The sequence below is a fragment of the Bubalus kerabau genome, chromosome 2 (genome assembly GCF_029407905.1).
Source record: "Bubalus kerabau isolate K-KA32 ecotype Philippines breed swamp buffalo chromosome 2, PCC_UOA_SB_1v2, whole genome shotgun sequence".
NCBI lineage: Eukaryota > Metazoa > Chordata > Mammalia > Artiodactyla > Bovidae > Bubalus > Bubalus kerabau.
In genome coordinates this window covers 112,327,911-112,342,108 of record NC_073625.1, presented here as the reverse complement: position 1 = coordinate 112,342,108, position 14,198 = coordinate 112,327,911, and the positions used below count along the sequence as shown (strand labels likewise).

The following is a 14,198-nucleotide window of genomic DNA, read 5'->3' as shown; positions in this document are numbered from 1 at the left end:
TTGTAACTGTGTTAAAGTATTCAGTTACATGGTATTAAGTACATTCATGTTGTGGTGCAACCATTACCACCATTCATCTCCAGAACTTTTCATTTTCCCCAGCTGAAACTGTACCCATTAAATATAACTGCCCCCTAACTCCCACAGCCCATGGCAACCACCATTCTCTCTAGAATTTGACCATTCTCTATACTTCATATAAATGAAATCATATAATATTTGTACTTTTGTGCCAGGCTTATTTCACTTAACATGTCTTCAAGGTTTATTCATGTTATAGCATTTGTGTCAGATTTTTCTTTTTTAAGGCTGAATAATATTTCATAGTATGTATTTATTCTTACTTAAGTAATAAGATTGTGTTTAACACAACAGTATTTTATACTGCTTTTGTTTAAAATTTAAAAATTAAGATAATTTAAATGTATGTGGATTTAACCTGAAAATCTCTGCCAGTTGAATACAGTGTTTAGTTAACTAGAGTAAGTGTTGATATATGGTTGGATTTAAGTCTATTGTCTTGTCATTTGTATTTTGTTCTGTTCTTTATTCTTCTTTAAAAACTGTAAATGACTTTTTATTATTGTTTTATTTCTTTTAAATTCTGTATCTTAGATACTTTGGAGTTTACAATATGTATCACATCACAGACTAGCTTCTAATAATTTTATACCACTTCATCCATAATTTACATTATGGATGTTTTTTCCGTTTCCCTTTTCTTGCAATAGGTTTAGCTCCTATGACTATTATAAACTTGCTGTGTAGTTATTTGGGGAGGGTGGGGCACAGTTACCATTTACTTCCCAGTAACAATATATGAATGTTTCTTTCTTCACAGCCTTGCCACAGAATGTGCTGTCCAACCTCTGGATTTTTGCAATATAAGTGGAAAAAATTGTTTATTATTATAGATTTAATTTGCATTTCTTTTATTGTCAGTGAAATTAAGCATTCTTTAATATGTTTAAGGTTCTTTTGTTTTTATTTCTGTGAACTGCTCATTTTGTATTTTGTTCTTGATTGTACCTTTTTTTTGTAATATAGTAATGAGTCCTTTGTGGTATCAGTTGCAAATATTTTTCTAATTTTTCTTTAGACTGGCTTTTCTTTATTTTGTTTTTTGCCATAGATAAATTTCTAGTCCATAAGTAAATAATTTGAGTCCCCTTAATAACTCTTCTGAACATACAGACCACCTGACTTGTTTTTTGTTGAACGACTTTCCTGCTCCCTTAAGATGCGCACACATTAGGAACCAGTTTCTTTATTCACTCATTCATTCATTCAGTTAACATCCATTTGTTCTGACCTGTTAGGTACCAGAAGCTGTGTATTTCTATAGAATGCAAAGGAAGATTAAGTATCCTGTCCCTAGTGGCTAAGTGTTATGTAGGGGAGGCATGAAAGAACCTCTCTGACATTTATATTATGTCAGTGTTATAGAACACTGAGGAAAGCACTACCACAGTGGTTGAGGGGCAGAGGTCAAAGGTAGCTTTATATATTACATACCTTTGAAAGCTAAGCAGAAAAATTCTTACATGTTACAGAATTGAACTGAGTCAAATTAAGAGCAAGATTTTAGCTTTTGGATGCATGATCTCAAGGTTCTTTGTTGGAACTGAATTTCTGTCATCGTGTTCAATACTATAAAACTTGGTTTTGTCTTTGTGCCAACTTTTCCAAAATCATTTGTTTCAGGTGGTTTAATATTAGCGGCTGATTATTCTCAACTTGAGCTGAGGATCTTGGCTCATTTATCCCATGATCATCATCTCATTCAAGTGCTAAACACTGGAGCTGATGTTTTCAGGAGTATTGCAGCTGAATGGAAGATGATTGAGCCGGAGTCTGTTGGGGATAATCTGAGGCAACAAGCAAAGCAGGTAATCTTTAGTGAACATACTTAACAGAAAGGGAGAGAATTTTTACTGATGCAAAAAATTTTTTAAACTGCCTCAATCATTTGCATTTGAGAAATGATTTCTCCCTCTTTGGATTTTTCATGACATTCATCTGAGCCTGTCTCATGATATTCATATATTCCTTTGTAGAGTCAATGTAAAGAATCCAATAGACTTGGTCTTGTCACACGAGTGTATGTTCCTCGGTTTTTGTCTCATCACAACAAAGATTTGGAATGACGGACATTAAAGCCCCCTCAGCGTGTCACAGCTCTTGGGTCTTGGATAGACCATGTTATAGCTCTCAGGTCTCGAAAGGACCATGTGATAGCTCTTAGACAAATCAGTGTTACAGCTCTATTTTATTTAGAAGATAGCAGGAAAATCCATCTTCGAGGCATGAGGGCACGTCGATCCAGACGTGAAGAGTAGAGCGCCCTAGCATGCGGGAGAGAGAGAGCGAGCTAGCTTTGGCTCCTCTTTTTATATGTTTTTCTCTCCCTGGGCCTGTCCTATGTAAATTGGGCCAGCCAGGAGTGTTGTTTGTTTTACCTGAGGTCCTCACTCCGGTCCTCTGACCTTCCTTTGTTCTATTTTCCCTTCTTTGTCTTTTAGCCACTGCCATTTTGGACTCCTTTTCCTATTCTACCTACCTAACAGTCTGAAGCTACTTAGTATTGGGAAGGCCATATACATTAGTGATATTATGGTGGTGGTGATGGTAGATATTGTATGTGTATGTGTGTGTGTGTGTTTAAAATCTCTAGCCTATAAGCGTACATATATTTGTCTTTCTGTATTCACACACTTTGAGCCATGGTGCTTTTTATAGAAAGGTGCTCTCTGAATGTTTTTTGAAAAATATATATTGCTGAACTGTGGTTTATAGTCAGTAACTATTAGCTTTTTAGTATTTTGAGACCATTGGTGGTTGGCTGATCTGCTTGTGAAATTTCATACTGCCCTTGGACCTTTCACATAAGCCCATATTAGTTCCTGTTCCTGTTTGACTGTTGGGCACAGGGAAATGAAAGGCCACATTCACACCATTTCCTATCCTGAATTAACAGCATACTTCCTTACCATATGACCTGTGGGAGCTCTGGTGGTTTTCCCCACTTTCTTCAGTTTCAGTCTGAATTTGGCAATAAGAAGTTCATGATCTAAGCTGTAGTCAGCTCCGGGTCTTGTTTTTGCTGACTGTATTGAGCTTCTCCATTTTTGGCTGCAAAGAATATAATCAATTTGATTTTGGTATTGACCATCTGGTGATGTTCATGTGTAGAGTCTTGTCTTGTGTTGTTGGAAGAGGGTGTTTGCTATGACCAGTGAGTTCTCTTTGCAAACCTCTATTAGCCTTTGACCTGCTTCATTCTGTACTCCAAGGCCAAATTTGCCCATTACTCCAGGTATTTCTTGACTTCCTACTTTTGCATTCCAGTCCCCTATAATGAAAAGGACATCTTTTTTAGGTGTTAGTTCTAGAAGGTCTTGTCGGTCTTCATAGAACTGTTCAACTTCAGCTTCTTCAGCATAACTGGTTGGGGCATAGACTTGGATTACTGTGATATTGAATGGTTTACCTTGGAAACGAACAGATCATTCTGTTGTTTTTGAGATTGCATCCAAGTACTGCATTTTGGACTCTTTTGTTGACCATGATGGCTAGTCCATTTCTTCTAAGGGATTCTTGCCCACAGTAGTAGATATAATGGTCATCTGAGTTAAATTCACCCATTCAAGTCCATTTTAGTTCACTGATTCCTAAAATGTCGATGTTCACTCTTTCTATCTCCTGTTTGATCATTTCCAATTTACCTTGATTCATGGACCTATGCAGTATTGCTCTTTATATCATCGGACTTTACTTCCATCACCAGTCACATCCACAACTGGGTGTTGTTTTTGCTTTGGCTCCATCACTTCATTCTTTCTGGAGTTATGCTATTAATAGTAGTTTGCTTAACATAGCTATCAGTGGTAGAGCCAGGATAAGTTCAGAATACCAGAACTCAGACATTCTGACTCCATTATCTAAACATGCATACACTGATGCTAAATAGCTGCCTCTATTTAGTAAGTTCTTGCATGATTTAATAGTATTTATCCTATATCATATTTTTTTGTTGTTGTTCTTGAATCACCAGGCACTCAACCATCTAATCTAGATCTCAGCATTGCCAAGGTTATCAGCTAAGCGATATCTGAGTTAGAAAGTGTAAAAAGACTAAAAAGAAGACAGGAGGGAATAAAACCATTCTAAATGTGATGTTTAAAGAAAAAGTATTTTGAAATTTTGATAATCCTTTTTTTGCAATTTTTCTTTTTAAATTTTATTTACCAATATTTATATAGAACTTGCTTTGTGTCAGATGGTGTCCTAAACATATGTGTATAATAACTCATCTAATCTTAACACCCTGGAGGAGGGCATGGCAACCCACTCCAGTATTTTTGCCCGGAGAATCCCATGGACAGAGGGACCTGGTGGGCTATAGTCTATAGGATTGCAGAGTTGGACACAACTGAAGCTCCTTAGCACAATCCTAACAATCTCCTGATGTAGGTATTACTATTGTCATCTAAAAACAGATGCACAACTTGGAGAGTTGTGAGTTAAGTTTTATTTGGGGCAAAATGAGGACTGCCACACAGGAGGCAGCACCTCAGATAGCTCTGAGAGACTGCTCCAAATAGGTAGTGGGAGGAATGTCAATATGTAAGTTTTTGGTGAAGGTGGAGTTCAATACTGTTAAGCACTCATTTTACAAAAGGTTTTCTGCTAGTTACTAGGGTATGTCACCATGAAGGGATTTAGTGCTTTTCTAGATAATGGGGAGATAATGCAAGGATTTCTAGATAATGCAAGGATTGAGATCATAAAGTTCAGTTCAGTTCAGTCACTCAGTTGTGTCCGACTCTTTGTGACCCCATGAATCGCAGCACGCCAGGTCTCCCTGTCCATCACCAACTCCTGGAGTTCACTCAAACTCATGTCCATTGAGTCGGTGATGCCATCAAGCCATCTTATCCTCTGTCGTCCCCTTCTCCTGCCCCCAATCCCTCCCAGCATCAGGGTCTTTTCCAATGAGTCAGCTCTTCTCATGAGGTGGCCAAAGTATTGGAGTTTCAGCTTTAGCATCAGTCCTTCCAATGAACACCCAGGACTGATCTCCTTTAGGATGGACTGGTTGGACCTCTTTGCAGTCCAAGGGACTCTCAAGAGTCTTCTCCAACACCACAGTTCAAAAGCATCAATTCTTAAAATCTGTTCATAAAAACATCTAACTATCTAAAGACCTGTCCCACCAGGTTTGCTGGAGCACAGAATGCCTCACTCTACCTTGAACTCTCTCAAGGGATGTTGACAGCTGCAGCAACACAGGCTTTAATTTCCATAGGGGCAGGTGGCAAACACCCTTGTTCAGCTGTTGGCCATGCGCTTGGCAAGTACCAGTTTGTAGTTGACACTATCCTTATTCTCTACTTGAAGAAATGGAGATACGAGGTAGCTTGTGCAAGGCCTCTTTTAAACAGTGGAACTAGGATTTGAACCCAGGCATTACTTATTATTAAATTATTTTGTTTTTTTGACCTATTTAGACCATTTTCCTACACTACTCTCAAAATTTTCTCAAGAGTTTGCGTTTAACCCAAATGAATTCTGCAGTTGTGGGATTTCAGGTGGCTGTGAGATGAAGAGGATATTTATTTCCAAAGACATCCTCCTTATTATGAACCCTTGTAACTGATTCTTTCTGCTTTTTTAGTCCCATTCAAAGGTGAGGAGAGCAGCGTTTATAACACTTCTCTTTTCTGACTTCTAGGCATTTCCTTAAGCAGCAGGTTTTTTTTTTTTTTTTTTTTTTTTTTTTTTTAAGGTAAGGAAAATGATTTTATTCAGAAAGCTGGTTGACCTAGAAGATGGCAGACTAATGTCTCAAAATAACCATCTTGGGGGGAGTCTGGATCCCAGGTTCTTTTATAGAACAGAGAAGGGGAGGAGTTGAAGTAAAGACCATTATCTTGCAAATATCCCCAGGAATGGCCAGCCTCAAGGAGGGAATGTATTAATATCTTCAAGCAGAGCAACAAGGTTCCCTGAGGCACGCCTTTAGGGAGAGGCTGTATTAATCTCTTCAGGCAGAGGGACAGGTCCCTGGCGGGTTATTATATATGATTATAATAACAAAAGTAATGAAAAACAAAGGGTGAAGTCAAATAAACAGATCCATCATGGAATCAGAATTGGCTCTTCCCTCCAACAGTACATGTCTTTGTCCCCACTGTACTGGTGTCAGAAAAAGCCTGGAGGGAAGCCAGTAGTAGTAGTAGTGTTAGTTGACTCCATGGACTGTAGCCCACTAGGCTCCTCTGTCCATGAAATTCTCCAGGCAAGAATACCGAAGTGGGTTGCCATTCCCTTCTCCATAAGCAGCAGTTAATGAAGTATTATGAGGATTTGGAAGCTGCCTTGAAGACTTCTGGAAAAATGATAGCCAAAATAAATCTTCCCTTTTAAATCACTAACACTGTTTTTTTAACACACACACACACACTCATACTCATTCATATTCTGCCCCTTCTTTTCTTCTTCCCCACCTCAAAATGTATTGCTAAAAGGCAGCAGAGGCATTCACTGGATATCAGCTTCTATGGATCTAACTCATGAAAGCAAATCTAGCCCTTCCTTATGAAAAACTTACCAAATTTCTATCCTAATGAACTTCTTAGGTTTGCGTTTTATGTGGTTTTGAACTGTAATTTACATACTGAGTGTGTTGAGTTCCTTTCAGATTTGCTATGGAATCATTTATGGAATGGGAGCTAAGTCTTTGGGAGAGCAGATGGGTATTAAAGAAAATGATGCTGCTTGCTATATTGACTCCTTCAAATCCAGATACACGGGTAAGGAAGTACTGAGTGTTAATTATCTTCTAGATACTATTCTTCTCAACTCTGTTTCCATATTATATTTTTTAAAGCTTGTGTTACAGAATTTTCTATTGACAGAAGTTTTCATCAAGCATTATTAATTAAACATCAGTAACTTTACTTATCATTATTTACAAAGATGTACTTTTTTCCTAAAAGTAGGGACAGAAATGGAATAGCAAAATGAAGTTGATATATATATACTACTGTGTCACTGCAGAAATGTTAAAAATCTAGGAATTGTCCTATGCTTTAGGATCTTCCCTGTAGCTCAGATGGTAAAGAATCTGCCTGCAGTGCAGGAGACCTGGGTTTGAGCCCTGGGTTGGGAGAAAGGAATCGAAATCCACTCCAGTATTTTTTCCTGGAGAGTCCCATGGACAGAGGAGCCTGGCGGGCCACAGTGCATGGGGTCGCAAAGAGTTGGACACAACTGAGCGACTAATACTACTACTACTACTGAAATAGTAAACCATTGATTAAATATACCATAAACTAAGACAGAACAATTGCTTTTATAGAGCAATTTGAATATCATCGTTTTAAATTCTCTCTTCTTTTGGCAGTATATTGAGGTAATTTGTATACAGTAAAATTCACCTCTGAATTTTGAGTTCTATGAATTTTGATAGATGCTCACAGTCATATAAACTATGCTACAACTAATACAGAGTCATTCCCCTGTCATCTCAAAAAGCTCTTTTACGTCCCTTTGTAGTCAACTCTGTCCCCAATCCCCCAAAAGAAGCCTTATTCATTTGACATTATCTTATACATAGAAAATCATGTGAATTCTACAAAAGCAAGTACTATAACAAATAACTAAGTTTAGCACAAGAAGTCAGTTACTTTTATATACTATCAATAAACAGTGAATGAAGTAAAAATAAAATCATTTACAGTAACATCAAAAACATGAAATACTTAGGATAAAATAATAGAATATGTGCAAGACTTTATTGAGAACCCAAAAGCAATCCTTTGGGGTTTAAGAGAAATTGAAGAATACTTAAGTAAATGTGAGGTTCACTATGTTACTTTACTAGAAGGCACCATATTGTTATGATGACAGTTCTCTGTAAATTTTTGTATAGATTCAGTGCATTCCCAGTCAAAATATCATTAGACTTTGTGTCGAATTTGACAAGCTGATTCTAAACTTACATGGAAATTCAGAGGGTCTGGAATAACTAGAATAATTTTGGCAGGGAAAGATATAGTGTTGAGTACTTATTCTCCTTGGTTTCAAAATTTATTTAAAACTACAATGATCAAGAATAGGCTTACGGGTAGTTTTAGGGAACATGAAACACAAGAGTATCCAGAAATATGTCTATATGTGCACAGTGAATTGATTTTCAGCAGAGTTGCTGTGGTAATTCAATGGAGGAAAGATGGTCTGTCAACCAAGTGCTAGAACAGCTGGATACCAGTATGGAAAAAAGATGAACTTCTACTTTTATCTCACGCTATATTCAAAAAGTAATTTGATATGAAACATTAACATGAAAGTAAAAACTAGAACTATCAATCTTCCAGAAGAAAAGGGAGAGGAGCTTTGTGGACATTGAGGTAGATACCAGTTTCTTAGGTAATGATAATACTGAATTAATGATAAAAAATAAATACTGATAAAAGGTACCATTAAGAAAATACAAGGCAGGTGATGGACTGAGAGGAAATATTTACAGTTCCTATTATCTAACAAAGGACTTGTGTCCAGAAATCTGACAACTCAACTAAGAAGGTAAATAATGCATAAAATAAAGTTTGAAAGATTTGAATGTATACTTCACAAAAGAAAACATTTGAATAACTACATCAAGTGTTATCATCATTAGTCCTCAGGGAAAAGCAAATTAAAACCACAAAGAGATACCATTACAGAAACATTAGAATGCTAACATTTTTTTAAATTGTGTCTCTTTTACATTGCTGACTGGTTGTAAAATGGTGCAACCACTTTGGAAAACAGTAAGGCTCTTTCATATGAAGTTAAACATACCTTTAACTGTATGATTCTGCAGTTCTACTATTGGATATTTTCCCAAGAAAAATGAAAACATATGTCCTAGGAAAGACTTGTATGTGAGTGTTATAGCAGTTTTATTTATAACAGCCAAAGACTGGAAATGTTAAACAACAAAAATCCAAGTGAATAAATTAAAATTTCCTCAGTTTTATTGAGCTGTAATTGACACACAGCACTTTATAAATTTAAGGTGTACAGCATAATCATTTGATTTAAATACATCCTGAAATGATTACCACATAGATTTAGTGAGCAACTGTCTTTTCATATTGATATGACATTAAAGAAATAGAAGAAAAGATTTTTTCCTTGTGGTGACAATCTCAGTATTTGCTCTCTTAACAGTTTTCATATATAACATTTTGCAGTATTAATTAGCTTTATTGTGTTGTACATTTCATTCCTAGTATTTATTTATAACTGGAAGTTTGCATCTTTTGACCACCTTCACCTGTTCCTTCTCCTGCTTCCCACCTCTTATAGCCACAAATCTAAATCTCTTTTTCTATGAGTTTGTTTTTGAAATATAATTGACCTACAAACTATGTTAGTTCCTGGTATAAGGCAGTGATCTGATAGTTCTACACATATTGAATGGTCACCATAATAATTCTAGTTGCCCATCTATCACCATGCAAAGATATTAAATAGTTATTGACCGTATTCAATAACTATTTAATTATTGAATTATTTAATTCAGTAACATTTCATACTTGTAACACGTGTCTTGTAACTGAAAGTTTGTGTCTCTTAATCTCCTACACCTGTTTCTCTCCTCCCCATTCTCACCCTGCCAGCAACAACCTGTTTGTTCTCTGTATCTATTACTCCATTTCTATCAACTGAGTAAATTTAAAGATCAAATTGGTTTTATTCCATGATTCATGAATTGAGCAACATCCAATCTAGCAATAGAAAAGAACTCCACTGAGCTGTAAAAAAGTTTTTTAAAGGTAGAAATGGGGTAGGCAGTTGAAGGAAATTATTAGCAAAGAATGTAGTATTGTTCAGGCAAGGTCACCCTCCTAAGGGCCTATTGGACAGATAACTTCACTAAAGCTGACTGTGTAATTCAGATTGAATGGTTAAAGATTTTACTCCTGGGGGTGTTGAGACTGCAGTCAGGTTAGGTATTAAGTCTTGGTCTGCTGACATAGGGTTTGGCCTAAGTGACTTCATTTTGGGCCTACTATCTCCATTTTAACAGGAACAAATTATCTGTCAGCAGGATTATGGATAAACAAATTTTGGCATGTCTCTGTAGTGGAATGCTACTTAGCAAGAGAAGGCAGACATAAGTGCGAAAACATACAGTGAAATTCAATTTTTATGAAATTCAAGAACATGAAAAAGATAAGGTGTATTAAAGTAGGTCCATGAGTATTTGAGGCTGATAATGGGGAGCTGGCTGTGAAATTGATTAAAATGTTTTGTATCTTGTAGTGGTTTTTACAAAGGTATATACATTTATTAAAGTGCTTATTGTATATACCTCAGCATTGATTGCTTTTTAAAGTAGTTCTTGCAGTCTGAATATTTGAAGGCCTCCTGCAGGAGTCAGGTAAAAGAATTTGTAGAGGTGCAGTCTTTTAAATCTCATCCTTTTCTTTGCTCTTTCAGCTATATCACAGTAATTCTTCTAGAGAAGAAGATGAGAGTCTGATTGCTTTCTGAAATTTCTGTGGTAGTGGTCAGATATCACCAACAGCCTCACTTGCTGGGTTTTCTCACCTTCCTGTCAGCCACAATCTGTGCCACCCACACAACAAAAGTCTTTAAAAGAGGGGTTTTAATTGGGAAGTATTAGTGTTTATTACTTAGGATGAGCAGAGCTGAGAGAAAGCAGAAAGAGCACATGAGAATTTAGATAGATTGGCATTCTCTATACCTGAATGTGTTTTAAAGAGTATAGAAATAGAATATTTCAGAAGAGAAGAACTTTTCTAGCTCAGTGAGCAATGAGGAGATTGGCCTACCTGGAGCAAAGAATTTGAAGACCTAAAAATGGAAAAGGATGAATTCTGGCATAGGGAATAGTCTTTTAATTTTAAGGAATTGTATATGTTTCTAATGAAATGTTATAACTTATGCATTAGTTTCAGTTAGGTCCTATTTGAATCATAGATGGTAACAAGGAGCTGTTGGAATGTATTAAGTCTGAAAAGTGAAAGTGTAAGTTGCTTGGTCGTGTTCAACTCTTTGCAACCCCATGGACTGTAGCCTGCCAGGCTCCTTTGTCCATGGAATTGTCCAGGCAAGAATACTGGAGTGGGTAGCCATTCCCTTCTCCAAGGGCTCTTCCCATCCCAGGAATTGAACTTGGGTTTCCTGCATTGCACTCAGATTCTTTACTCTCTGAGCCACCAGGGAAACCCAAGCCTGGAAATTATAAAATCAGAGTGAAAGAGGATTAATGTGATCAAAGAACAGAACCCTGTGAAAAGTAGCATGGAATAGTCTTAAGGTCCTATAATAAAACCGCCTAGGTTTTAGTACCTGCTCTGTCATTCTAGAGTTTAGTTTTGTATTTTTTGTTGGTGGTGGTGGTTAAAAAACAAAGAGATTAATGTCATTTCTAAAGTCCTTTTAGTGTCTAAGTTTAATGGCTATATGAGATGATGAGTGTTAATTAAACCTATTGTGGTAATCATTTCACAGTATATGTATACATGCCATCTAAGCAAGCACTTTTTCAAATACATGTAAAGCAAGCTGTCATGCTACACAATGGTGTATGTCAGTTAATTCTCAGTAGAACTGGAAGAGAAAGTGAATGAAGGTTTACATGCAAAATTTTGATGCTGTGATGTTAGTGTTAAATTGTCAAATTTTGGTTTGTTTCACTGTATTGAAACTAGTGAGTGAGATAAAGGATGGACGTTGATTGTAATTATTTCTTTATTTTCTTTGTAGGGATTAGTCATTTCATGAGAGAGACTGTGAAGAACTGTAAAAGAGATGGATTTGTTCAGACCATTTTGGGAAGGCGTAGATATTTACCAGGAATCAAAGACAACAACCCTTATCATAAAGCTCATGTATGTTAAAATTTCTCTGGATTTTTAACTTAATATTTTAATGACATATACTTTTGCAGCAAAGACTGAATCCTGCTAATGTCTCTTTTAGAGACTAGCATATGAATTGGATCTTCTGTTTCATTAAGGACTTCTGAAGTGACGGTATATGCCTGTATTTGCTGACCACTGTCTTTAGGAGACTAATGTAAATATGGGTTCACTTAATAATATTCCAATTTAAGGTGTTCTGTTTTAGTAAGGCAGTTATTTACTAGCTTTGGTAATAAGTTATATATACACTTAATTCTTACATTTGCTAATTGTTCTTTGTTTCAGATATTATATACTAATTTGTAATATCACACCAGATTGCCAGTGTCTTCAGAGATTAACCAGTCATTGAATTGTGGAATTTTTTGTTCAATCCTTTTGTTTATTTTATTTTAAAAATACTGGCTCATCAGAGGTTACTAGGATATCCAAAATATTTAAAAATGCTATTTTTAATATCATTTAAAAGATTTAGTGATGATATTTACTCTAATTATGACCAAAATCTCTTTGTGAAATCATTGGGATCCATAAAAGTATTCCATGTATTTTAGATTTAAGTTTCTGTTATAGTCCAGAGCTTCCTATTTTAACTGGTTGTATTTTGCCCTTAGCCCATACTTTGATGTGTCATTGCCCACTACACATTGTATGTAATGAAAATATCCAATCCCCAAATTGCTAAACTTCTGTCTTGAGCTACACCCTCCCAGAGCAGTAGGAACTATGGAGGAATAGTTGGGTTTTTGTTACTTCTTCACTCTCTCGCTTCCCATATAGCCACATACTAGACCTCAGGTATTTCCCAGACTTTTACCATATTTACAACTATACTCACTGTAGTTGATGCACTAGGGAAAGTAAGTCTTAAAATATATTGGAAGAGATAAAGCAAACACATATACGTATAGTCAATGATCTAGGCTCCTGGAGGAGGTAGGACTTGAACAGATAGCTGAAGACTAAAGGTTAGATTGCTGGGCATGAGAAAAAAAGATAATCACAAATGAATAAAAGTTTGGGTAAGGGTTGGCTAAAAGCCGATCTGATAGAAGTGGAGAATTTGAGTTGTCACTTGGGCATAGATAATTTTCTGCTGGTCACATGAAATCAGCTATTGGAACGTTTTTAAAGGCAGGCTATTACTTGAAATCGTTGGTCTTTTTGATTTTAGCCATTCTGGTATCTGAATCTTGGTACCTCATTGTGCTTTTAATTTGCTTTTTCCTTGATGACTAGTGATGTTGAACTTCATTTTTTATATGTTTATTGGCTACTTGGATAACTTTTTGTGAAGTATCTGTGCAAGTCTTTTTGTTTTTGAGTTGGCTGTCCTTTAATAGATTTATGAGAGTCCTTACATTTATAAGGGACTTCCCTGGTGGCTCAGAGGTTAAAGCATCTGCCTGCAATGTGGGAGACCTGGGTTCGATCCCTGGGTCAGGAAGACCCCCTGGAGAAGGAAATGGCAACCCACTCCAGTATTCTTGCCTGGAGAATCCCATGGACAGAGGAGCCTGGTGGGCTACAGTCCACGGGGTTGCAGAGTCAGACACGATTGAGTGACTTTACTACTCCCTGGTGGCTCAGAGGGTAATAAAGCGTCTGCCTACAATGTGGGAGACCCTTGTTTGATCCCTGGGTTGGGAAGATCCCCTGGAGAAGGAAATGACAACCCACTCCAGTATTCTTGCCTGGAAAATCTCATGGACAGATGAGCCTGGTAGGCAACAGTCCATAGGGTCACAAAGACTCCGACATGACTGAATGACTTCGCTTTCACTTTCACTTTTACATTTATATTCCAGATATGAGTCTTTTGCTTACATGGATTTATCAGTCTTTTGTATTATTGTAGTGCTTTCTATGATCTGTTTAAGAAAGGTTTCTCTACCCCAATGTCAATTCTGTAGAAGTTTTTGGTTCTGACTTTTAAATTTATATCTACAATCAACTAGGAATTGATTGTTATACATTTAGTGAAATTGAGGGTCAAGATTTCTCCCTACCTCTATGGATATACAGTTGTACAAGCTGTTATTGAAAAGACTGTTTCCTTCCCCACCTCACCCACCTCACTCACCTCACCCCTGCTCTGCAAAGTCACCTTTGCCAAAAATTAAATCTACAAATATGGATATGTCGGTTTCTGGACACATTGTTTTGGTATTTTGTATTTACTCATCCTCTAAGCAGTGCCATATTGTCTTCTCAGGTGGCACAGAGGTAAAGAATCTGCCAGCCAATGCAGGA

At 36.7% G+C, this 14,198-nt stretch overlaps 1 protein-coding gene across 4 annotated transcripts in view; it reads left to right on the top strand.

The window, feature by feature from the left end:
• Nucleotides 1-14,198, top strand: part of POLQ (DNA polymerase theta) — a 103,468-nt gene that overhangs the window by 81,106 nt on the left and 8,164 nt on the right. For 3 of the 4 annotated variants that reach the window (XM_055568334.1, XM_055568332.1, XM_055568336.1), the window contains 3 exons: nucleotides 1,705-1,889; nucleotides 6,704-6,815; nucleotides 11,788-11,912. In XM_055568334.1, coding sequence (XP_055424309.1) covers nucleotides 1,705-1,889; nucleotides 6,704-6,815; nucleotides 11,788-11,912 — 422 coding nt within the window. The remainder of the gene's footprint in view (nucleotides 1-1,704; nucleotides 1,890-6,703; nucleotides 6,816-11,787; nucleotides 11,913-14,198) is intronic. The other variant, XM_055568335.1, reaches the window with a different exon arrangement.